The 26,743-nt window shown below is 36.1% G+C and overlaps 1 protein-coding gene across 8 annotated transcripts in view; it reads right to left on the bottom strand.

The window, feature by feature from the left end:
- Positions 1 to 21,567, bottom strand: part of LOC120090341 — a 29,188-nt gene extending 7,621 nt beyond the window's left edge. For 7 of the 8 annotated variants that reach the window (XM_039047929.1, XM_039047927.1, XM_039047928.1 and 4 more), the window contains exons 1-9: positions 21,169 to 21,567; positions 19,458 to 20,869; positions 18,969 to 19,326; positions 17,639 to 17,723; positions 15,193 to 15,249; positions 12,195 to 12,254; positions 11,906 to 12,100; positions 4,379 to 5,797; positions 3,482 to 3,663 (exon numbers count right to left, since the gene is read on the bottom strand). In XM_039047929.1, coding sequence (XP_038903857.1) covers positions 3,640 to 3,663; positions 4,379 to 5,797; positions 11,906 to 12,100; positions 12,195 to 12,254; positions 15,193 to 15,249; positions 17,639 to 17,723; positions 18,969 to 19,326; positions 19,458 to 20,763 — 3,504 coding nt within the window. In that variant the 5' untranslated portion in view covers positions 20,764 to 20,869; positions 21,169 to 21,567 and the 3' untranslated portion in view covers positions 3,482 to 3,639. The remainder of the gene's footprint in view (positions 1 to 3,481; positions 3,664 to 4,378; positions 5,798 to 11,905; positions 12,101 to 12,194; positions 12,255 to 15,192; positions 15,250 to 17,638; positions 17,724 to 18,968; positions 19,327 to 19,457; positions 20,870 to 21,168) is intronic. The other variant, XM_039047933.1, reaches the window with a different exon arrangement.
- Between the last annotated feature and the right edge of the window lie 5,176 nt (positions 21,568 to 26,743).

The following is a 26,743-nucleotide window of genomic DNA, read 5'->3' as shown; positions in this document are numbered from 1 at the left end:
AAACCACATTTTTCAATCAAAAAAGAAAAATTGGCCGAAATAATAGGTGAATTATTTGCTTGATCTATAACAGACTTTGGCTCTTCTAGTTTTTGCTCATCTTCGTCGTTTTAAAATAAGGTATCAAAATCGTCTAGGAAGCAAACCTCTAAATTTATGTCAACATATCATGGTTGCACCTAAAGATCCACAACTTCCCAACTCTACTTATACCTATGAAGCACGGACACCCCATTTTGGGCGGAGTGTTTGTGTTGGATACGGACACGTTCGGACACGCTCTGAGCACATGTCAGACACGTAAATTTTTATTTATTTATTTTTAGTTTCAAACACATTTAGGACACTTCCTGGATACACCTCAGAAATTTTTTAAAATAGAAAATGACCAAAGCTTTTATGTTGGTCCCAAATTTAAAGTCTAAATCAATTATATGTTAAAGTAAAATTTATTAAAAAAAAACAAAACAAAACAAAAGAAAATTCCATTTTAACCAAAGATTAAAAAAGAAAAAAAATGAAGTTAGAAATCTCGATGTTTCATCTCTTACAATTGTTAATTAACTTGACATTTTATGCTTTTTTTTTAATGGAGTGCATTTAGTATTTCATGTTAAATTTATATATATCCTAAAAATAATAATAAAAAAGAGCGTATCCCCAACACGTCTGTGTCCTAGTTCTTTTGTAATTGGCATATCGTCGTGTGGTGCCGTGTCCGAGTTTGTGTCTTATGTCCATGCTTCTTAGACTTGCACTAACCACTGATTTTCCATCTGAATCATGATTAGAAAGATTATCCTTTAAGGGTCGATGGCTAGAAACCCCTTTAAAAAGAATATTTTATCCCATAAGATAACCGACTAATTGGTTGAAATTTATACCAGGAGACAATAGTAGTTGTTTATCTATCAATTGAGAATGTACCAACAAAAGACATGCACAAGACTCCTGCATCTAAATTCATCTCTAAATGTTCCTTTATAGGTGGTTGCTCCTTTCTCCAACCGTAGACCGAAAATAATCTTCCGAAGCAAAATGAACATCCTTATATGTATAGTAGGCAAACAATCTAGAAACCACACAAGGATCGTGATGTAGTAGAATTAGAGTAAATTAGAGTATCTTGGTCAAATCATTAATTGATTAGGATTAGGATTAGTTTCTTTGATTGCTTAGGATTGGGATTAGTTTCCTTGGTTTAGTAGGATCAGGATTGGTTTCTCTGATTACTTAGGATTGGGATTGATTTCTTTGATGAATTAGGGTTAGGATTAGTTTGCTTTCCAATTCTCTATGAATATAGAAATTGTTGTCTTATATTGATAACTTTTAATTGATAATAAAGACTTTGATTTGATTCTTTGAGAAAATTCTCTTTTTATCTCTTAGACTATATCAATTTGGTGTCAGAGCAGTCATTTGGGCCAACGTTGACTGCCGCCGGTGGAAGACTGAGAAACTCTCGACAACACTGATTGTAAGAGGGAGCTTCGTGAGTTGTGCTCATCGTGGAACAACACGCATCTAATTAGGGGAACCCTTTAAATTCAAGGAGAGCAAAAAGAAATTTGAAGAATCATTCAAGAATGGAATTTTATAGCATAACTAATACATTTAGGGGCGTAAATCATTATTTTGTGTATAGAGAACGACCAATAAAGGTTGAAACATATTCAAGAAAACTCAAGCATAGTCCTACAACAATTATGAGGTTAAAACTTATTCAAGAACACCCAATTTGTACATCAATCCTAAACTATAGGAAGAAATGAAGGAGGGAATAAAAGAGATCCAACTTGTGTTGGGAAGGATGACGCAAAACATGAATCAGATTTCAGAACAATGGCAAGAGTTCAAAAAAGAAATAATTCAAGAAAATCAAAACCTAGAGTTTGTTAGATTAAAAGAAGATCAAGAATTCAACCAAAGTTGTGGAATCTAACAAGAAACACATAAGATAGAAAACCCAAAAGAAATTTGGAACCCACACGTGGACTAACTGAGCAAGAAAGAAAAAATAAATGAAGAAAAATCTAGGAGAAAGACATAGGAAGTCATGTTCAAGAAAGAATAAGAAGTGATAATAGATGTGGTGATTTCAATGAAGAAGACGACAGACATGGGCAACCCAATTTGAGGAATTTTGAATCTTTGGCTATAGTCAATTACTTGGAAGACAATGAGGAAGAATACGTGGTAACACGTGATCCATTCAACTCCACCCATGTGATTCAACCCAACATGTTTGCTCAATTCCTAGCATGTGTTTCACATGATGGCCCCTTTGAATTTGTATGACCCAAACCAGGTTACCAAATTGATGTAGCCTCATGGATAAAAGAAGAATTTTCTCCATGAATCAAATCAAAGCCTTTATTATCAATTAAAAGTTATCATACAAAAAGGTAATTTCTCTAATTATAGAGAATTGGAAAACAAACTAATTCTAATCCTAATTAATCAAAGAAACCAATCTTAATCCTACTAAACCAAGGAAACTAACACTAATCCTAATCAATCAAGAAAAATAATTCTAATCCTAATCAATTAATGATTTGACCAAGATATCCTAATTTACATCCACCACTTATCTTTCCTAACCCAAGAAGAGGAACATGGTGATAGCATATTTTGCTACTCTGAAGATTATTAAGATTTCGCTGAAGAACTCCCTTAAAACTTTGAGGCACCTTCATATCATCAGAGAAGATTGATTCTAAAGAGTAAAGACTCGCAAATACCATTTTGTACAAGGCTTACAGGAGCAAACATGTGTCCACGTTGACCAGAAAGTCTAACCACCTCACAGAATACCAACCAACCTTTTTTCAAAGTTAGTTCTTGAAGATTTAGAGCGAATCTGACTAAGACTATTAACGCTTAAGGAACTTACATATGAAATCATGTTAAATAATCAGATAAAAATTAGAAACTTGGGATTGTATTTTTCTAGATATTCCTTTGGAAGCTTTGAACGTGGGAGCTTGAAAATGTATCATTTCTATCAAATACAATCAAACAACAAACAGGTTTATTATTATTACAATTATGAATAAAAAATAAATAAAACAAAAAATCTAAACGATTGAACACAAAGGATATTCTAAAAAATAACTTACATCCAGTTAGTTGCCAGAGATGAATATGAAATGAAGGAAAAGTTCAAGGACACTAGCACTCAAATGAGAAATGACAAAATACTATGTCATTTTTTATGTAAAAATTTAATACAAAACGAAGCAGTGAATAAAAAAGAATGCTTGTAAAATCATTAGATTTTAAGCACAAGATAAATATAATATAATGCTTAAAAATACTTTAAAATAACAAAGTGACTGCAACTTGCACAGAAGTAAAGGTTGCTGACTAGAGCACATTTTCCAGGAAAAAAGTTTGAAATCAACAGAAGTCAAAATGTGAGAAGAAGATGGAAACAGAGTAAAATGTGATTAGAATCCAGAAGTTTAGAAATACTCACACTGCAAATGACTTTCTGGTCTCCAAGATTGAATCGAATTCTCAAAAAATTGCTCGGGAGCAATATATAAAGCAACTTTGAGAAGTGGCAGACCAACTTGCGATGGTTATGATATCGAGTTTTCCTCTACGATGGACATGAAAGTCTCCAGTACTCACTTAGCCTGGACTTCGAGTAACCCTCTGCCAAGGAATTTATCAGAAATGATACATTTCAGCCTAGGAGACACCTCCATCTAAAAGTTATTGCAGAATTATATCAACACATTAGGATTGAATGAGAGTTGGATACTATGACAGAAGCAACACACACACAGAGACCAACACACACACAGAGACCAACACACACACATACACTTTGTTTTTTCCTGATTGTTTTGTCAAGAACCACCTAGAAAAAGGAGGCCTAGGAATGAGGCCTCAATTGCATGAGAAGCTTCCGCCAGGCACAGGTTAGGGCTTAGAGAAATAGCACACTCATGTTTTAACTATTTTGCACGCATTCCTTTTCAATTTAATGCCATCAATGTATAGAGGCTATCATGATAAGCTACCAATTCCCTTAATGGTTGTAGTGCAACCAAGGATCACAGTTATATTTTATAGCGCAACAAGCGGAACAACTAAGCTTGTCCAACCCTCACAAAACCCCCTTGCCAGCTGAGTCTATAAACAATTATGAGAAGCTGATAATGTTGACATGGAGAAGATCACATAAACCTTTAAAATTCATACCAGCTAATAGTATTTCAAAGATCACAAATTATTGTATTGTCAAAAATCTACTACTGACTAATGCAGGCAAAAACTAAACAACTAGGGGGGAAAATACGTATATACTCAAATCTCAACCATTTTTATATAAGCATCTTTAAAATTAATAAAAGAGTAAGGCCACCTTCTGTTGCAAATCAGTAATTGGATCACAGTCAGATCCATCCTCTCCTTCAGAGTCAGCCATCTCCTCGCACTCAAACTCAACATTTTCTTCAACTTCTTCATCAGTGTCACTTAATTCTTCCTGTTCCATAACGATACCTGGGTGAGAAAGGTCATCCACATCATCACTGCAATTGTCCATAGATGGTTGAACCCCAGGATGAGCATCAGAAACAAGATTGCTCTCTTCATTAGTTCTTCTTGTTTCTCCATGCAAGTGACCATTGTGTAGGTTCTCTAATGCTTCTGAATTTCTAGCAGTCATTGACTTCAAATGATCATGTGCAGTGAATACTCTATTCCCTGGAATAGTATCTATATTGGATGCTGAACTAAGGTGCATCTCTAAATCCAAACCATAACTCTTATCACCATGCTTAAAGGATTCCGTACCCCTAGGCAACTGTCCATTGCTAACCAAAGGTTGGTTCTGTACAGCACCAAATATGTTGTGACCATGAGGAGATCTGCCATCCAAAGATGCAGCCGTATTTACCTGTTCTATATCATCAGTTCTTTGCAGGAGCGGATGGAAGTCAATGCTATGTGATGAAGTGAAATTCTTTGACTTCAATAATTTTTCAAAGCCAACATGGTATTCTGGCTGTGGATTATAAAATAGACTGAGATTCAACTGAGGTTGGTTTCCTGAGAAGAAACTGAAAGTATCAGATGAACTAGAACTACAATTTAAGGGGTAATAAGGCACAGATCCATCATCAGAGGCCCGGAAAAGTAAAGGATGCATATGAAGATCAGAATCTGCTCCCCTTTCTGTCTCAGTAGGATTATCATTGTTAGCTCTGCATTCTTCCATGTCTGATTTAGAAGCATCTTCCGTTAGTGGGATGACATTGGTTACATTGTTCGGTGGATTACTATTGTTCAGCATGCTATTGACTGTATTGGTCGCCTGAGAAACTTCCTTATTGCTTTTGGCTACAAAAGCCTTTGCTGGTGCTCCAAAAAGAGATCCTCTGAAAAATGACTGGGGAACCACACGAACCGATGGAGGAAGATTGACAGGTGGAAGGTCGGGAGCTAGTTTGACCAAATGTGAACTATTAGATCTGCGAGCCCAATAACTCCTAGAGTACATCGGAGACTTCACATCTGAAACTCTGAGATTCTGTGCATCTGTAGTGGATGTTACATGTCCAGTTGTAGTTGAAAGCAATTGTGGAGGTTCTGAGAATGCTGGTCCAGAAGAAAACCAATCAACATTTTTTTTCTGGGTTTGCATGTCTCCAGATTCAACTGTGTTACTTCGTTCTCTACTCTGGATATCCTTTTCCGGTAATATATCACAAGGAAGGTTACCATCAACGAGATTGAGTCCATTATTGTTTATCCTGCCAGTATTTTCAAACTTAGACTCCTGCAAAAACATCAAAATAAAAAACTTGAGCCGTCAGTGAAAAGAAATTTCATAGCCATCAATCTATTACCTCATACTTAAAATTCAGGAGCACTGGTGAAACTATATTGCTGAAGTGGGTGCACACTCTAATTAGATGGCAAGCATGCATTTTCAGCAAGCTGTGGCATATATTTTATATAATCAAATGAATGATCCCAACTTCTAAATTATTGATAGGCCAGCCTTACGGGTAAATCTGATTTAATCATTAATATCACCTTTTAATTACTGACAGGCCTCACAGGTAAATCTTTTCTTTTTGACCTCTCGACCAGGTTAAAAGATGTACAAAATTTTGTGTGCCAAATAAACAAACAAATATCAAGGTGTTCTGGTGACCCTCTGCTAGGGCAGTGTCAACAAGTGTGAAAAGTTCACAAGAGAAAAACCCCGGTTTTGTCATAAAAGAAATACAGTATTTGTAAGAACGAGGAAGATGTTTGCACCCTCTTCATTCATGCTCTTTCAAGTTGAATTTTTCTTTTAATTATTATTATCTTTTTTTTTAGGTAAGAAACATGTCATTGAATAAATGAAATAAAGGGAGACTCCAAAGCACCTATAGGTGATTACAATAGAGATTTTCAATTGGAAAGTAAATAAGATAGACTAAAATGCTTAAAAGAGTGTCTATGTATACAATACAAAACTGTAGACACAACCAAATCCATGAAACTGTCAAAAACTGAAAAAGGGTCTAAAAAGACGTTTACTGCACTCGCCCCATAAAAGATGCCCCAAGAAAAGGATGTCCCACCAGAAAAGATGCAAGAATGTCAAATATATTATTTGGACAGGCCAACAACCAACCAAAGGCTTCCAAAATGATATGCTAGAAGCGAGAAGCAAAAGAACAATGAATAAATAGATGGGCAGATGATTCAGAATGGCTATGGCACACGAGACACTAGAATGGAGAAATAGATATGTAGGGCATACTATGTTGAAGACGATTAAGCAGTACTTTCAGCACCAAGACTAAGCTTCCATGGTTTCTTATGGAATGATCCATATAAATGGCAGAAAATAGATCCTTCACAAGAGGTTCAATCGTATCCACCAAATTATCCAAAAGAGATTTAGTCAAATAGTCGAATACGTAGAAGGTCCAATAGACCAAATTAAAGAATCAGGAGAAAGACAAAGTATGATGGATAACAACAGCTGAGACAAAGAAGAAGCCCTTTCAACAATCTCCAGATCATTAACATTACGACGAAGATGTAAATCCCAAGTTTTAGAATCTTCAATCCATACAACAGCCACCTTAATGTTAGGATAATGAGCAAGATGAAACAAACGAGGGAACACGGTAGAGAGAACACAACAACTAAGCCGAGGGTCCTTCCAAAATGAAATAAAAGTACCATTACCAAGGTAAACGGTACGAGTATAAATTAAATCGATGGTCTGCCAATGAACCGCCAAGGAGATTTAGAACCACAAATGCCAGTCAGCCAACAAAAAGGAGAATGATAATTAGCCACAATAAGTTGTCTCCACAAAGCATCCTGTTCATGTGGAAAGGCCAAATCTATTTGGCCAAAAGGATAGAGTTTCAACAACGAAAGTTTCCAACACCAATGCCACCAATCAATTTAGGACGTTGAGTCGTTTCCCATTTCACATTATGCATGCCATCTTCACCACAAGAGCCCTCCCAAAAGAAATCATGAATCAATTTATCTAATCTCTTAATAACTTCAGAAGGAGCACAAAAGAGAGATAAATAATACGTAGGCAAACTAGACAAAGTAGCCTGAATAAGGGTATGACAACCACCCTTTGATAAGCATACTTCCAGTTATGTAGCTTATAATGCATTCTCTCAACAATCGGTTGCCATAAACTAGAAGATGGAGAGTTGCCTCGAAAACAGGCAAGATGTAGGCCAGTGCCCCTGCTTACAACCAAAAGCAGTCACCATCCAATCCAATTCATAGGCAGAAAGGTTAATCCCTAAAAGCTCCCTCTTATAGAAATTTATAGGTAAACCAGAAACTTGCTCAAAAATATGGATGACATCCAAAAGATGTTGTAATGTAGTATGGTCAGCAGTGGAGAAGAGCAAAATATCATCAAAAAGTTGTAAATGGCTCAAGACAAAGGAAGAGTCACCAATAGAGTGAGATTCACTAAGATCCTTTGATAAGCTATGATCCATAGGAAGACTCAACAATAAGCAACCAAGATAAATAAAAAAAGGAGCAGAGTATCTGATTCCACGAGAAGGAAAAATCTTACCCTGAGCCAACCATTGATAATAATTGAGAATTTTGCACTAGAGATACAACTACGCATCTAAGATCTCCAAATGGATCCAAATCTCTTGGCTTGAAGAACGACATCCAAAAAGTCCTAATCCACCGTATCAAAAGCTTCTCCAATATCCAGCTTAAGAACCACCCCTTCTTTCCCATTCTGAGACCAGTCATTAGCCATAAGAAACGCATCCAGAATCTGCCAAATCTCAACAGAATCTGCCAGATCTCAACGAAACCAAGCCGATTAAGAGTAATTGTGTGTGGAAGGACCATCTTTAGACATTGGACAAAACATGAGCAATAATCTTATAAGCACATGGGATAAGGCTAATAGGACGATAGTCAGAGACCGACTTGGAATCAATTTTCTTCGGGATGAAACAAATATAGGTCTCATTCAAAGAAGCATTACTAATCCCAGCATCAAAAGAATCGTGGATCATACTCATAATGTCATGGTTCAAAGTAGGCCTAGAAACCTCCTCCTCAAAAAACGACAGTTCAAGATCTATTGCGTGCTCACCACTAATAGGGCTCCAATCAATATAAGTTGGGAGAAATCGGTTGCCATAAACTAGAAGATGGTGAGTTGCCTCCCCAAAAGGAAAACAGGCAAGATGTAGGCCAGTGCCCCTGCTTACAACCAAAAGTAGTCACCATCCAATCCAATTCATAGGCAGAAAGGTTAATCCCTAAAAGCTCCCTCTTAGAGAAATTTATAGGTAAACCAGAAACTTGCTCAAAAATATGGATGACATCCAAAAGATGTTGTAATGTAGTATGGTCAGCAGTGGAGAAGAGCAAAATATCATCAAAAAGTTGTAAACGGCTCAAGACAAAGGAGAGTCACCAATAGAGTGAGATTCAATAAGATCCTTTGATAAACTATGATCCATAGGAAGACTCAACAATAAGCAACCAAGATAAATAAAAAAAGGAGCGAGAGAGGATCTCTGTATCTGATTCCGCGAGAAGGAAAAATCTTACCCTGAGCCAACCATCAATAATAATTGAGAATTTTGCACTAGAGATACAACTACGCATCTAAGATCTCCAAATGGATCCAAATCTCTTGGCTTAAAGAACGACATCCAAAAAGTCCTAATCCACTATATCAAAAGCTTCTCCAATATCCAGCTTAAGAACCACCCCCCCTTCTTTCCCATTCTGAGACCAGTCATTAGCCATAAGAAACAGATCCAGAATCTGCCAGATCTCAACGAAACCAAGCCGATTAAGAGTAATTGTGTGTGGAAGGACCATCTTCAGACATTAGACAAAACATGAGCAATAATCTTATAAGCACATGGGATAAGGCTAATAGGACAATAGTCAGAGACCGACTTGGAATCAATTTTCTTCGGGATGAAACAAATATAGGTCTCATTCAAAGAAGCATTACTAATCCCAGCATCAAAAGAATTGTGAATCATATTCATAATGTCATGCTTCAAAGTAGGCCTAGAAACCTCCTCCTCAAAAAACGACAGTTCAAGATCTATTGCATGCTCACCACTAATAGGGCTCCAATCAATATAAGTTGGGAGAAACCGAGGACAACATTTCTTAATGAATACCTTAGAATTGAAATTGTTCGAGTTTGGAATTGGCTATATTTGTTTTAGGGTGTTTGGTGCTTCCGGTTCGGTGGTTATCTCAGGAAGTGTCTTGCAGGATGTCTCGTGCGTTGCTGATTCTGCAGGATAATTTTTTCCTTATTTGTTCTTCTGCGATTATTTGCTCTTGTGGGTTGGGTTTCCTTTTTCCGCTGCCTCTTCTGAAGGGCAAATTGCTTGCTTGCTAGAGTTGCCATTTTAGATTGAACATCTTTGTATTGAATAGTTTTGTTTGTGTGCAACGACTGAGAGTGCAAAACATGTTTCTAAGTTTCTTTCGACCTTGAAGAAGTTCTTGTTGAAGCAGTATTGTTGAGATGATTATTCTTGGTCTTAGGGCGAGCCTAAGATCTCTTTATTACTTGAGATGGGATTCTCTAACTAGGGGGAGCTTAAATGCTTTATGTGAAGAGATATTCACATCAAGGTGGGAAGATCACCATTGAGAAGTGTTCTCACTCTTAGGGGGAGCCCAAGAGATAGTCTACTAATATATACTTAGGGGGAACCTAAGTTTCCTTGGGAGAAGATCTTTTATACTTAGGGGAAGCTTAAAGGGGCTTTTGGGACAAGAAGTTGGTTATTATAGTCTTAGGTTGGTTATAATAGTTTGTGTTTAGGATGTAGATTATTTTAGTTTGAGTTATAATTGTATGTGTTTGAGGTGTAAATTATTTTAGTTTGAGAAGGAAACAGTAAACATTGTAGCAAAGAATAAAAAAATGATGAATGTAAAATAGTAAAAACTGTAGCAAATAGTAAATACCATAGTAAATGAAAGTTTTGAAATAGTGTTAACTGTAGCTAATTAAGGAATACAAAATAATATTTACTATAGCACAAGGTAGTTATTATAGTCTTAGGATAGTCATCGCCCCAAACACACCTTAAACGTTCATCTAGAGAGTTGAGTTATTCGTGTATCACTGTTTTTGTCATCCATTTCTAGATAAGTACAACGTTGTAGTTGCTTAACTTAATATTAGTAAAAGTATCTTTCCATGGGCACACTACCCTCCAGATGTAAGTGGCATTCCACCGAACTGGGTTATCACACTTTGTGTTCTGTCTATTTTTGTTTATCGCTTTACTTTCTGGTTCTTGAAATTGCAAACACGTCATGTGTGACATTACTATACTGTGTGGTCAAATACCTTTATTTCAGAAATCACAAAACTCGATACTACCTCCTGTCAAAAGGCTTTGACCCTCCTTAGAAAGGAGTTTAGTCATCAAACTCTTCCTTTTACCGATTGCAACAATAGGATGAAAGAATCGGGTATTTTCATCCCCCCTAGGAACCATTTAAGCTTATAGCATTGCCTCCAATAAATGTGTTCCTGAGCCGTCAAGCATTCAATCTATTCCTTATGTGAACGACAAGAAGAAAGTTGTTCACTTGAGAGCTGGCCAAGATCCTCCAAATTATCCAAATAACGGAGCCTAGAAATTAAGGATGGTAATCAATGCAGCCTCACGTTGTGTCTGACTCCAAGAACAAAGAAAGAACTTTAAGCCTTTTAATTTCATCATCAAACCGTGTCCACGCTAACCAACAATGGGATTATTGGACCACCAGGATTCAATTAAAGAGCAGAAAGAAGGTTTCTAAAGCCAAGATTTTTCAAAACGAAATGGGCATGGGCCCATCAATATCACCACATGTAAGGGGTAAAGGAAAATACTCTTTCATGTTGAATTTTTGAACAAGGATGATTACACATTACTTTAGCATTGTAGAAATAATTCTTAAGTCAAAGGCTTCATACTATACAAATGCCTATGGGACATCAAAGAAAATGGTAAAGTACTTTGGATTAAACTGTCCCTAGATGAAAATTTGGAGAAATGGATTGCAAAATAAAAGAATTCTGGGAAAAGAGTATTGGAGTCTTGGGATTTTTCTGTCAATGCCTCCTGCTGTTGTTGATTTTTATTTTTTTTCTTTTTGCACTGCTCTCCATTTATAATTAATTATTGCCAAGAAAGCATTGCCAGTGTCTCCCTTAAAATTGATAAGGTGAATACCTTATCTTCCCACTTTCTTAATCTTGATGAATCTCCATAAAATGTTGAAACACATTAGATCTTGAAATAATGGCAACAAGTGTATAAGAGTAGTTTTTATAAATGGTTTCAAGAGACAGGAGAAAACCCTCTCGTCCAAAAGAATATGACCAACTTACATGATTTGCAGCCTTCATCTTTCTCCGTGTTGATTCATATATACGTCGTTTTTCCTTCTTTTCTGGATTATTTTGTTTATAAGACTTCTGAATTCCAAGGGCAGTGCGCCATTTCCTTGCTAATGATGATGGATCTCTATAGGGGACAACAAATTGCCATACAGACATCCAATCGGATTTGTAAATTTTAAGTCCCTGAGAAATTATTTCATAGAGAGTTAAGTTAAAAGGGCATTTAACAAATGCAAAACCATATAAATAATAAATTCACGAATCTTCTGGTCAAAACCTCTTGAATGCGTGCTACCTCCTCCACGGTCAAAGGTGAAGTCTTCAAGTTCCGAACTGCCTGCAAGAAGAAATTGTCATACATCAACTGATAATCCTCAATTTTTATTCGAAAGATACAAAGATGTCATTCAACAAAGAAAGTTAAAAGAGGAGAAAGAAGAAACTTCCCAATTAGCCAAAGGTGATGCATTACTTTCCAATTGAGTTGAATATTTTTTTGTATAAGATAGAAGTACTTGAATATCAAAACAGAACAATTACAAAAGATCTTTGAGAGAGTACTCCATCTAGAAACCCCAAAATAATAATAATAACAACAAAATCAAAAGTATTTCATGGTGTAAAAATGTCCTGTCAGGTTAATTTGAGTCTTTCCTAATATAGTAGGATTAGAGTAAATTAAGGTATCTAGGTCAAATCCTTAATTGATTAGGATTATGATTAAGATCAGTGTTCTTGGTTGATTAGGATTAGGATTAGTTTCCTTAGTTAATTAGGATTATGATTAATTTGCTTTTCAATTCTCTATAAATGGAAAATTTTTCATCTTGCATTAGTAACCAAGGAAACTAAAGGGAAACAAAAAAAAAATTATCAAACAAAGCATTCCAAAACAAAACGAGCATTAGGAATATGTGCAGAAATTTGAAAGGTGCAGAGAATGTTTTCCATCCAAAACGCAAAGTAATGGCTTTTCCAGCATTAATCCCAATTTATTTAGAACAATATTCCGGTGCATCCCAAGATGCATCAATCTTTATGCATCGCACTTCCATCACACACACAAAATGAAGTAAAATATTTCAAAAAAAGAAGAAATTTTTTTCACACGACAAATTATAATTGGACAATTTGGTGAGATGCATAAAGATAGAGATGCACCTAAATATTTTCCATTTAAATATGCTTGCAAATTCTATGAAACACCACAAAGAAGTTGAAAGGGATGTGGTTAAGAGATTCCCCATTCTTGAAACATAAATGGCGCACTGAAGGCATAAGACAATGCAAAGGACAGTTTTACAGTAAAAATCAAACAAATTCCTCTTCAATCTCGCTATAAGCCAATGATGAAGACCCATCTGAAGTTTGCAACTCCAAAAATAAAGATCTCTTTCCGATAATTTAAATCATGCAAAGACAAGAGAAGCTCCTCTGCTTTACTATCCAAATAACGGTTGTTGACAAAAGATCCTTTTCTTTCAATTTCTAAATTGCTTCATAAACAATAAAACCACTGTTTTAAAGCCATCTTCAAGATTCTGAGCTTGGAGTTGAAAAAATAGCCAAGCGGCTAGAACGATCTTGCAACAAAGAAATCGCTATAAGTTTTTCTCAATCCTTAACTCTCAATCTTCTATGGGTGGTGGTGCATGGCCGTTCTTAGTTGGTGGAACGATTTGTCTGGTTAATTCTGTTAACAAACAAGATCTCAGCCTGCTAACTAGCTATGCGGAGGTACCCCACAGCAGCTAGCTTCTTAGAGGGACTATGGCCTTTAAGGCAAGGGTAGTTTGAGGCAATAATAGGTCTGTGATGCCCTTAGATGTTTTGGGCCGCATGCACACTACACTGATGTATTCAACAAGTCTATAGCCTTAACCGACAAGCCCGGGTAATCTATGAAATTTCATCATGATGGGGATAGATCATTGCAATTGTTGGTCTTCAACGAGGATTCCTAGTAAGCACGAGTCATCAGCTCGTGTTGACTACGTTCCTGCCCTTTGTACACACCGCCCATCGCACCTACTAATTGAATGGTCCGGTGAAGTGTTCGAATCGCAGCAACGTGGCGGTTCGTTGCCCGCAAGATTACGAGAAGTCCACTGAACTTTATCATTTAGAGGAATGAGAAGTCGTAACAAGGTTTCAAAAATCCTTAATTCTCAACCACATGTTGCAGAAATGAAATGAAGATGTGGTCCAGAAGATAAACTTCTGACATTGATCAAAGAAAATTCAACCAATACTCATTCTTCCATCGACTCAAACCTTCTCATGCCCCTTGTTTGAAATCTTTGTGGCTGTCTTTCAAAGGACCACGATTGTTTTAAAGATGCAAGGATTATCACTGCTTTTTCGTGTTCTCTATCTAAGTTTTATGTGAATTTTTCTATTCAAGATTTTGTTTAATCGAGGACTTTATTTTCTGATTAATCTTTGTTCTAAAGCGTGGTTCTCTTGACATTGTACTTTCTAAGTTTTTTGGCTCTTTATTTCGTTTCCATGTGTTTTGAGCGGTAGTCTCTTTTCATTTTATCAATGAAAAGTTGTGTTTCGTTTCGTAAATTTATTTATGAATTCTAAAAAAAAATGCACACGCACACACCCACACTTTTCTCCTTTATGAACCCCAAAAATTTGAGTTTACTTTCATTCCAAAAAATTAGAAGCCCTCTAGACCAACCCCAAGCTTCCACATTCACCCAATAAATGACCCTAGAACTCCATATAGACTTTATAAACTGATGGACAAAAACTGAAATTTTAGTCTCTTGAAATAAAACCACAACCAAATAGTGATTTTGAAGGAACACCTTTAAAGCAACCCTTTTCCATCGAATCCCTAAACCACGTGTGATCCCTGAAATGATCTTCCTCACAAAGTTCAGCATATTGAATGTGGGTGATAAGCAATGCACCTTATCTCCCAAGTTCATTTTTTATATAAAGAACCAAGAATTTGGCATCGGAGATGCTCATATGTGTGTACGTTTGCCATTTTTCCATCAACACCCCCTTTATTCAGTACTGTTAACAAGGAAGTCTCAATCCATGTAATCATATGATTCTTTTCGGATATAACAAAAACTGCTGGAAAACCTTTATACTCTATTCACCATCTGAGACAGTTGCATAATACATGTAAGACATGCAAGGAGTTTAAAAAATCAAGAAGAACTAAAACTAAAAGAGCAAACTTCTTTTTAAATCTAGATAAGTTGCAGGGAAAAGTTTACGTCTCATTTTCCCTGTAAAAAATAGTAACATACCTTGATTGGATTTTCAGGTGCTTTTGATGAGCATCGATTTTTCTGCCTAACAAAAATCTGCAAAATGAATAGCAGAACATCAGGAAGAGGTACAGGCTCATATAGCAAGCAAACGCCAATAGGAGAAGAAAACATAATTGATAATCAATACCATGCTAAGAAGAATTATTCAGCTCTACCATAGCAATTTTCAAATAATGCTAGACTGGTATTTTCATGCTAAACACCAAAGGAAAACGTAATTTCATAGTCACTACTTTGGACAAACAAAATCACTCTGATGTTGGTCTTCTTTCCTTCTTTCTTTCTTTTTTTTTTTAAATGAGAAAGCCGTATCTTTAATTTCATTAATAAAATGAAATTACAAAAGAGGGTAAACATTGTCAAAGGAATTACAAAAAACTTTCTCAATGGGTAAGGGGTGTAACACTAGAGCACAAAAATAAAGTGACAATTTACTCCATGAAAGAGAAACATAATTGCAGTGTTCTGAAAAAGAGGGAAAATCAGTAAATTTATCCTCAAAGATGTGCCGAATCCATTCTAACCATATGAACCATAGGACTTTTCCTTTCTAAACTGGTGATCCAAAGGACTACCGTTTCCATTCTAAACTAGTGTCTTATGAAGATCATCGGAAGTAAAGTAATCACAACATATGGGAAAGCAGTATCGAAGTTTAAAGCTGCAAGGATGATTGTCCAAAATGAAGAGACGAACTGGCATGAGGTGATGAAATGCACCAAGGATTCTTCACTAGTTTGGCACAAAAAACACCAGCTGGGAAAAGACACAAGCCACAGGGCTTTCACGAGAAGAATATCAGCTGTGCAAATACTACCATGGCAAAGCTCCCAAATGAAAATTTGTGACCTTTTTTGGGGAACTGCCCTACCATAAATACAAATAGAAATCTTCATGAGATTGATTTCCACTCGATGCTAGCTTCTGGGATAAAGTTGCTCCTGAGTAGGTGCCTTTTTCTATATTATTATTATTTTTTATCTAAAGCCCCTTTCCATATATCATACTGTTTGGTCACCTGGGGATAGAGAGTGGAGGATAAATTCGACCACTCCTCAATCTCTTCCACTGTTAGATTCTTTCTCAATCCCATTTCTCAAGATGCATTTTCGCTGAGCTGTCTTTCTTGGTGGACTGTGCATATAGGTGTGGAAAGGTCCTGTTGATAGGTGAAGTGCCAATCCAGATATCGTTCCATAAACATGTGGAACTTCCATTGTCGAGGTGATGGCCGTGCACTTCGCCTTGCCCCTCACCATCGGCGGTTGTCTGGTGAGCCTTAAAAAAAGTCTTCCATGACAAGTCTTTGGATTAGTTTGACTGATCTTCTTGCCTCTTCATGGTCTTCTCAATCCAAAGTTTTTGTTGATTATTCCATTCAGAACATTTGTCTAAATTGGAATGCTTTCATATTTTGAATTTAACTTACCTTATTCTCTATTTCTTTGGATGGTCATAGTTTGCTCGTTCATGATTTAATTTCATGTTTTGTTATGTATCAACATAGGCTCTTTTCATTGTATCGATGAAAAGTTGGTTCCCTTTCCGGGGGAAACTTTAGTTTAAATTATGTAACTTTGCATTATTGATATTTGATATCTTATATGTTTTAGCATTAGACTTTTTTCATTATATCAATGAAAAGCATCATTTCCTTTTTCAAGAAAAAAACATTGGATGGCATTCTCAGGAGGAAGAGGAAAAAAATAAACAAATAAAATAAAATCTTTGAACACTCTTTTGATGTTGTCCTTCCTAGTGTTTCAATGTTCTCAAGAGAACTCAGTGCTATATCCATTAGGAACCAGGGATTTGTACTCTGATGTTGTTTTTCAGGTAACTATGTTCTCTTAACCGCAAAAACTACCACCAATACAATTTAATAAAGTCACATTCATGAACATTTCAAATTTTGTAAATGTGGGGAAGTTCAGACTTCAATGACTATCTATATCACAGCTAGTGTTTTAAAAAGCCCTCCCGAGCATGCGCCTAGGCTCAAGGCACAGGTCTTGCGCCTCGCTTTTAAGGCGAGGCTCACAAAGGTGCGCCTTTTGTAAGCCCCATGGCTCAAAGCCTTGGACTTGGGGCTTTTTCATTATTTAAAAAATAGTCATAATTAGGGGTTTCATTCTTATTAACTAAAAAAAATCAATTTTATTAAGCCTAAATGCAAAATTTCTTGTATCTAGGGGTCTTTTTTTTCCATATTTTCACTTGAACTATGTTTTCTCTTCTTAATGTAGTACTTCTATATATAGTGCGCATCACAAAAAAAAGCCCGCACTTTTTTTTTCCGCCTTGCACTTAAGCCATAGAAGACTATTACGCTTTTATTGTGCCTTGAACTTTAAAAAACACTAATCACAGCTTCCAAAAATTGAAAGAAGAAGAAAAGATTGAAATTTAAAGCAAAAACTACCTGATGTGTAGATTTGCAAGGAAGAAATCGCCGATGGATAGCCTCCCAATCTGTATTGTATTCCATCAATCCTAGGGCTAATAATCTGCATATGAATCAACAACAGACATGGACAATGAGGCAGTGACATGCACAAGAGTTCATCGTTGTGTGAATTAATATGGGAATCCAAACTTTCTCACAAGCTACAGAACTGAAGCATGATAACTTTAATAATGAAAATCACATAATTACAAATAATAGCCAATCAGAAACAAATACTTTTCTTTGTCATATCATCATATGCAAAGGTTAATTCACTCATCCTCTGACATCCTTCAGGATCTAATCAATTGTAATTAGAACGGATTCTTTCCCTTCTCACAACACAAACAAGACTCCAAATAACATTGATGCTCTTTCTTTGAGAAGGATTTTTCTCTCTAAAAAACTCTACTATCTTCTTTCGAGCCATAAAGACCATTGGAAGACCTAATAAGGTTAAGCAGAAAAAAACTTTTACTTCCATTTAGAAAGGATTGCAATATCGTGTTTTCAACATTACCAATGCCAAAGCCACTAAAGCAATGAGGAGACTCACTTTTCTCCAAATAGGGCAATGAAATCTCCTTCATTCGAGGCTCATTCCTAAAAGAAATTCTAAAAGAATCTTTCAAGGTTGGGAACCATCAATTTTGGCATGGGGGATGGGCTAAGAAGCACAAACACTTTTTCCTAGGAAATAGGTAATTTGGAAGGAATCAAAACCGGGCTTTTTACAGCACAAGTCTCACTATTTCATTTTCAATTCAATCCAAACTTCACAAAGAGGGTGAGGTGACAAGATATTGACCCTGCAAACTAATGGGGTAAACAAAGGCCTCGATTGATTTTTTTTTTTTTTAATGAAAACCAAGCTTTTATTAAGCAAAATGAAAGAATACAAAAGGGCAAGTAAATGGGCATAGGCAAAAAGGTGCTACTGAAGTACTCAACTACCTACAAATCCTCTTGACCCCTCTACAAGAATTGTGGGGAAAAAATCCATTATTTCATTCAATTTAAAGCTCACAAGAAGAAGATTTTGTGGCACGTGTAATGACACCTTTTACAGAGCTCATCTAATTCACATCTCTCTGTGAAGTTCAGACCCAAATACAAGGGCAAAAAAATTGGTGTTTAATATCATCACATGCCAGTGAAGCCAAAAATTATCAAAGTCACGCATATTACCATAAAGCATTGGCAAGTCTAAGGTAATGAGAAGCAGCAACCAGGGAAGTGAAGCAAAAAAGTGAATACAACTAGGAGAGAAGAAAAATGAACTTCCGCTGGATAGAAAGTAACTCACTCATCCTCAGCATCAGTGAAAAGAATCCGGTTTACCACAGCAGCTGGCGGTGGCTTATGAGGAAATAATGCTGGGTTGAATAAAGGAAAGAATTGTTGGGCTAACTTCGCAATGTCCTTTAGAACCGTGGCAACAGACTGCTTCTTGGTGCTTTCAACAAGAGTAGCTGCTAATGACTTCTTAGGTGGCTGTTGACTAGGAGAAAGTGTTACTGTGTTGACAGATGAGATGCTTCCAGACATACCTTCATAATTAACTCCAGGAAATGCATGGAGACTGGGGAGGGGGAAAAGGGGTTCTCTTTCTAAGGGTGTATCTGATGTTGATTCCAAACTACGTCTTCGATAATCTTGAACAACTGGCATGCAGTCCCACCCAATAATAAATATGAAATGCAGTTAGAAACATCAGAAGATTGTCATAGCACATCAAAAACTTGAGACTAAATCTTTTACCAAACATCATAGAGCACTTAAGAATATATTTTACCAGTATTAACATCGTCCAAATAGCTTCCAGCTAAGTTCAGCGGGGCTACATCGAGCATAGATAGTACTGGGCCACTTACAAATGGTGCCCAACTTGAGCCTCCAACCACCAGTCTACTAGAAACAGAATCACCCCCTCTATCATAAGTTGTTTGTGATGCAACCCTTTGGTAGGTTTGTTGAGCAGAGCACGTGATTTGTCCACTGCAAAAGTTGTCTGATTCCAATGTTCTTTGCACTTGGAAACTACTATTGGTTACTTCATCTGGCATTGACGAATAAACAGATGGAAAGTCAAAGCAAATGCTAGGAAATGGAACCTTTTTCCATGCCAATACGTCATTCCGTTTGTGAAGCATCTCCGAGATTAATCCATGTACCTGGGAGGCAATATGTTGTCGAGAAGAATCACATATACATATGGAAAAGACTTGAATGAGAAGTTGCACATGCTCATGAATCAAACAGTATAATTGGCCTATTTGATTTGGCGCAAAGCCATTTATTAAGTTATCCTTATTCACAGAAGACCTAGAAGTAGGAGCATTCCAAGTTGCCAAGGTTTTCCCATCGTGAGGGGAAAAAGAAGCAATGGGTTCATTAGGCAATATTGGCAAGAGTGGCCGCAGTGGCCGCTTTGCCTGTCCTAAATGTCGTTTGCTATTTTGAACCGACGCTTTTAAACGTTTATTCTGTCTAGTCTCTGGTCGTCTTACAGCTCTGTCATTCTCCTTTTGGGTCAAGTCTCTTGTAACTTCATCAACATCACTCTCAAGTGCCTCTTCAAGTTCTATCTCAAAGTCAGCATCATTATCCTCATCCTCATCTTCAACAGTTTCATTTTCTTGACTTTTGCTGTCAACATCTACATCCTGCAACACTGCAACAAGAAATTTCCTGTATTCTTCTTCATCATCAACATTTTGAAGGTCATCCTCATCATCCGTCTCTTGTAAAAAGTTTTCAAGTTCATCAAGAGTGAAATTAGCAAGTGAATAACGAGCCCTTGTGCGTGTACAAATTGCATCTTCATCTTCTAAGTCCGCTGAGGGCTTCTGAGGTGGTTTGCAACTAAGTTCTTCTGCACTAATATCGTTAGTATCAGTCCCTGTACTTGATCCATTATATTGTACCTGACCAGTCTCAATCTCTGGCTGCATGTTTAATTCCTCTTTATTTTTCTTTGGATTTTTAGACCCACTTTTCTGAAGTTCTTTCTCACATGTTCTCATATAAGAATCTGTTATTTTCTGCACAATCTCCTCATCCTGCCCAAAATCTCCGGACACACGGTTATGAATCTCCATCCAGGTTCGGTAGCTTCATGTCTACAGTTTCAGAACCAGTAATGATATCACCATTCAAACCTTCGGTCAGAGCTCAGACTTGATGAAGCTTCTAGTGAAAGTATTTCTGATAGAAAACGAAAATTAAAGTGAAAAACTGACGTGTAGACCCATATGCATTATTGCTGAAAGAAATAATATTTACAAAAAAATGTCAATAGCCTTCAAAACTCAATATTTTCCTATGCATGAACGCTCCCCAACTTGTTAGCGTTACAAGTTTCAATCCCCTTCAGCTAAATTTGCCACTCCCCACGCCAATTTCATAAACCTCAAACCGGAATAACATCATTCCATCCCATCGCCGAACTCAATTACATCCCCAACAGCTATTAACCATTCCGAAAACAAAACTTCATCACTTACCTCGAGTCCAAAAAGCTCCGTTCCCTGACCTCGATTGTCCGGAACCAATAAGCCTAACCTAATTTCAACTGTCCCCTCCCTCTCCGGACAATAACAATAGAGCTTCAATTATCCTCAATTTTTCATCACCGTTCTACGGAGTTCTTTGAAAACCACCCATAGCAGATGGTTGCGCCGCCGTTGCTCCGCCGCTAGTCGAATTAGGTCTTTGAACTGGAGGTCATGCTGCACGTTCTTGTACCATTCTTCCGGTGCAATGCCAAAAGCTTCATCGCCATGCGAATCGCGGCCACGATCGCTTATAGGTTTTCTTTTTTTTTATTCTCTGCAACGATCGTGAAGACGGATTTCCTTCGCTTTTTTTTTTTCCTGTTTTTTCTACAGTTTTTTTTTTTTCTTTTTTTGACAACTCTCACAGTTTTATTTGAATTTTATCATTTTAATTTGGAAAAATTAAAATAATATTGTAATTTTAAAAATAATTTATAAAAATATTATTGTTTTGAAACTATTTATAAAAATATGGTTTTTTTTTAATATATCAAGGGTTGAAAATTCGACCACATTCGATTTTTATCCTTTTTTTTAATTTTTTTTAATGTGTCGAGTCTTCAAAATTCGACCTTTAGTTTTCCTTTCTTTTTAAATTTTCTATTTTATAAAAACAATTTCTAAAAATATTTTATTATTTTATTTAACTTAACTCTAAAAATAACAAATTAAAAAAAATAATATCTCATAAAAAAGAAAAAGTGTAAATTAAAATATTTCATTTATATAAAAATAATTACAAAAATCAATGTGTCCCACAAGCGGACGTCGTCAATTTCGAGCGGGTTGTCGTCGTCGACTTCAAACTTGAGGTGGCTCTAGTTCTTCTTAATGTTGCTCTGGTACCTCAGAGGCGCTTCATAATATAAATATTCATTATGCTCTCCATGACCCCGACCATATCCATGTACGTATGAAGACGAAGGACCAGCCTCTAAGTCGTAATGTCTTAAACCAAATGCTAGCATCATCATCATTCGACTAACATAATCAGTTTGACTTTGCATCTAAATCATAGGGGTCAACTCTTCCACATTATGGGTAACCTCATCAAACTCATCATCTTCCCGAACAGGTCCTCTACGTCTAGGAGCTGGTGGAGGAACAATAGGTATATCGTACATATAATATATCTCCTCCATATAGCTTTGGTTGTCACTACATATAGCAAGAACCTAGTTCGGATCATTCGAAACATCACAGAGTCTACTGTGTTTGATCTATGTGAATTATAAAACAATTAGATAATATTTAAAATAAATTTAAATTAAAAATAATTAGATAATATTCATTCATTTACCAAATGACCCACAACTACTCCCGGACGAGTGACATAGCGCCTTGCGATATTATTATACCAATGAATGTAGTCTTAAGTGATATCTCTGTCAAATTGTTCAATAGAAATTCCCACTACAATAAACTTTGCACGATAGTGTCATCGCACTACCAAATGTGCAACTTTTTCGGACCGTCCTTGAGTTGATATCATGCAGTAGAGGTTCAGTATTACAAGGCGATGAGACATCCTACTGAAAACCGAATTGTCTCATCACCCTGTCAGAAAGATGTCACTCACCAATGTGAAAATATATGAGATGACTCATTGTCCGCCATATGTTTTAATAATTCGTACAGAAATTGGATAAAGTATGCATAATAATTTTGTATGGCTCCCAAATAACCTAAAACACAAAATATTATATTGGACAACATTAAAGACAAATGTAATATAAATGTGTATAAAATAATCAATTTGGTTCAGTGTTAATGTATCTGGTCAGGTTAAAGCAGATCAAACATGTATCTGTACTAGCTGACTACACGTGTGGTTTTCCTAGTCACACAAAATTTGTCTCTCCACCTAAATTTTTAAATTGATTATTTATATTTTAAATTAACTAGATCAGTGATATTAAAATTAGATTGAATTAAAATAAAATATCGAGAACCGTAGGCTCGTCCAACTAACTGAGTCATTGACATTATGGAGCCATGGTTGGAAAACGCTCCCAAGCCCATAGTTGCAAAAGTATGAAAGGCCCAGCTATCTCACGAACCTCAGGTCTTGTTGCTTTGCATAGTTGTCTATACAACCATGCCAACACATGCTCCGTCCCATGAATACCACCCTGCATCATAGAGGTTGGCTAATAGTGGCAGGAATATCAAGTAAACAAAGTGACTTGGTTTGTTGGAAAACAGACTTCCACCCATCATTTGTAGTATATATGCTCGCGCATATCTTATGACGGTTTTCTCGCCTGCATCATCTGCGAGCTCATGGAATTGTGTTCCTAACCATATCAAACTTAACCTCGATCCTTTAATTTTTTCGGCATGTGGGGTCACACCGAGGTATAGTTGACAAACTTGTGACCAGTCATCGTACATCACTCTGGTGACCGACTCACCATCAACAGGTAACCCCAACAACACTTCTATGTCTTGTAGGGTGATAGTGCACTTTCCAACATATGAAATGTATGCGTCTCAGGTCTCCATCTCTCGACCAAGGCTGTGATCAGATTCTAGTCCAACTGAATAAATCTTAATCTGGCAATCTCATAGAATCTAGATGTGCTAGCAGTAGTATTCGAGGGTGAAGTGGGATAGTGCGCTGGAGAACTGTCTCTCAACGCCTGCAAGATATTTCTTTAGTAGTACGATCTCGCCATACAATAGATGATCGATGAATGGACTGGTCGTAATCAACAAGTCATGGGTTTAAAGCCATGATCTGAAAGAATATATATATATATAATATAATAAATATATTTAAAAAATCACAATAAGGTCAACTTTTTAAAACTATTTTTAAACATAACAATAAATTAAAATTTTCAAATATCATAAGAAATTTATACAAAAAATCACAACAATTTTGTATTAAACTAAAAATATTAAAGTTTTTAAAATATAAACATCAACTTCTTAAACATTACAATGAGGTAAACTTTTTTAAACTATTTTTTCAAATCTAATACAAAAAAAATAAGATAAAATATTATAAGAAGTATATTAAAAAAAATCACAATAAATTTATATTAAGCAAAAAAATATTAAACTCTTTAAATTACAAACGTCAACTTTTTAAGGTTTATGAACATCAACTTTTTAAACATAATAATAAATTAAATTCTTTATAACCATTTTTAAACATAACAACAAATTAATTTTTTTCAAACTATTTTAAACTACATTTTCAAAGTTAATACTCAAAAAATCAAATATTATAAGAAATATATTTCAAAAAATCATAATAATATATTAAACTAAAAATATTAAAATGTAAACATCAACTTTTTAAATATAATAATAAACTATACTTAGATACAAACAAAAACAAATAATATATAAATAAGATTAACATGTTGGTATAACATAATATAAATAAGATTAACACTAATAACAACTATTAAGATTAACCCTAATAGAGAAAGAACTACTAACATCAATATGTAAATATTTTTGAATTCAACAAATACTAAAAAATTAACATGATAGATCTACTAAATAAAAAAAAAAAAAAAACTAATAATAAATAAATAGTAAACTCACAAATTTAATAGTGGTTTTACTTCTTTCCCTTAAAGTGACAATTATTTCTCTTTTCTCCGTTATCCGGCAACAAAAACTATGAAAAAAATAAAATATTACGAGAATATGGATCTACAATAAAAACTATGAAAAAAACAAAATATTGTGAGGATATATGATTTTTTTTTTTTATTAACGTTACCTTTTTTGTTCTTTGTTTCCTAAACAGTAATAAAAATTATAAAAAAAAAATAATAGTATGAGAATAAAAACAAAATTTATAGTTATTTAAAAAAAATGAAATTTTGTATAGTAAAGGTACAAACCTCACAATTTAATGGACGAATGTGAGAGAAGAAGAAGATTTGCCAATGAAGAAATGAAAAAGGCAAAAGCAAATTTGTAAGAGTTTTAATTAGGTTTGAAGAAGGCAGAATGAGAGAATGAAGGCTGAAGACAATGAGAATGAAGGCAGTGAGAAAATGAGAGGAGGGGAAGGGGGTTATAAGGTTAAAGATTGAGTTTTGAAAACTTAACTCACAGGCGTTCGGCATTGGGAAAATTAAATGAATGGGACGGGACGAGTCGCTGACATGCTGCAGAGATTCAGATTCGTTTTAAAAGAGGTCGAAAGTTATACTAAAAGGTATACTTCCACTAGGTGATCGTGTAGTAAAGGTATACTTCCACTAGGTGATCGTATAGTAAAGTTCAACGATTGTGTAGCACTTGGTATACGATCGTATTGTAAAAGGTAGGTGATCATATAGGTTACGAGAAGACGATCGTCTAATTGTAATAACTAAGCGATCGTGTAGGAGTTTGTGGGCAATCGTGTAGTGAGGAAAGAGAGCTCTCGAGAGTGGGAGTTGGAAGACGCTGTCATGGAGAGGTCATCGTAGTGTGCCCTCATTGTGTACTTCCACTAAGCGATCGTGTAGCACTTGGTAGACGATTGTATAGTAAAAGGTAGACGATCGTATAAGTTATGAGAAGGCAATCGTGTAACAGTAATAGCTAAGTGATCTTGTAGGAGTTTGTGGGCGATCGTGTAGTGAAGAAAGAGAGCTCTCGAGAGTGGGAGTTCGGAAGACGCTGTCGTGGAGAAGCCATCGCAGCGTGCCACTCATCGTCTACTTCCACTAGGCGATCGTGTAGTAAACCTTAGCTATCGTGTAGCACTTGGTATACGATCGTATAGTAAAAGGTAGGCGATCATATAGGTTCTGAGAAGGAAACCGTCTAATTGTAATAGCTAAGCGATCGTGTAGGAGTTTGTGGATGATTGTGTAGTGAGGAAAGAAAGCTATCTAGAGTGGGAGTTTGGAAGACATTGTCGTGGAGAAGCCATCGCAGCGTGCCACTCATCGTCTACTTCCACTAGGCGATCATGTAGTAAAGCTCAACGATCGTGTAGCACTAGGTAGACGATCGTATAGATTTTGAGAAGGCAATCATATAATTGTAATAGCTAAGCGATTGTGTAAGAGTTTGTGAGCAATTGTGTTGAGGAAATAGAGCTCTCAAGAGTGGGAGTTCGAAAGACGTTGTCGTGGAGAAGCTACCGCAGGGTGCCGCTCATCATCTACTTCCACTAGGCGATCGTGTAGTAAAGCTCAGCGATCGTGTAACACTTGGTAGACGATCGTATAGTAAAAGGTAGGCGATCGTATAGGTTCTGAGAAGGCAATCGTACTAATGTATAGCTAAATGATTATGTAGAAGTTTATGGGCGATCGTATAGTGAGGAGAAAGAGCTATCGAGAGAGTGGGAGTCCGGCAGACCTTGTCATGGAGAAGCCATCGCAGCGTGCCGCTCATCTATTTCCACCAGGCGATCGTATAGTGAAGCTCAGCGATCGTGTAGCAGTTGGTAGATAATCGTATAGTAAAAGGTAGGCGATCATATAGGTTTTGAGAAGGTGATTGTGTAATAGTAATAGTTAAGTTATCGTATAGAAGTTTGTGGGCGATCACAGAGGAT

The sequence above is a fragment of the Benincasa hispida genome, chromosome 11 (genome assembly GCF_009727055.1).
Source record: "Benincasa hispida cultivar B227 chromosome 11, ASM972705v1, whole genome shotgun sequence".
NCBI lineage: Eukaryota > Viridiplantae > Streptophyta > Magnoliopsida > Cucurbitales > Cucurbitaceae > Benincasa > Benincasa hispida.
Note: the sequence above shows the minus strand (reverse complement) of the source record. Positions and strands in the feature narration are given on the sequence as shown.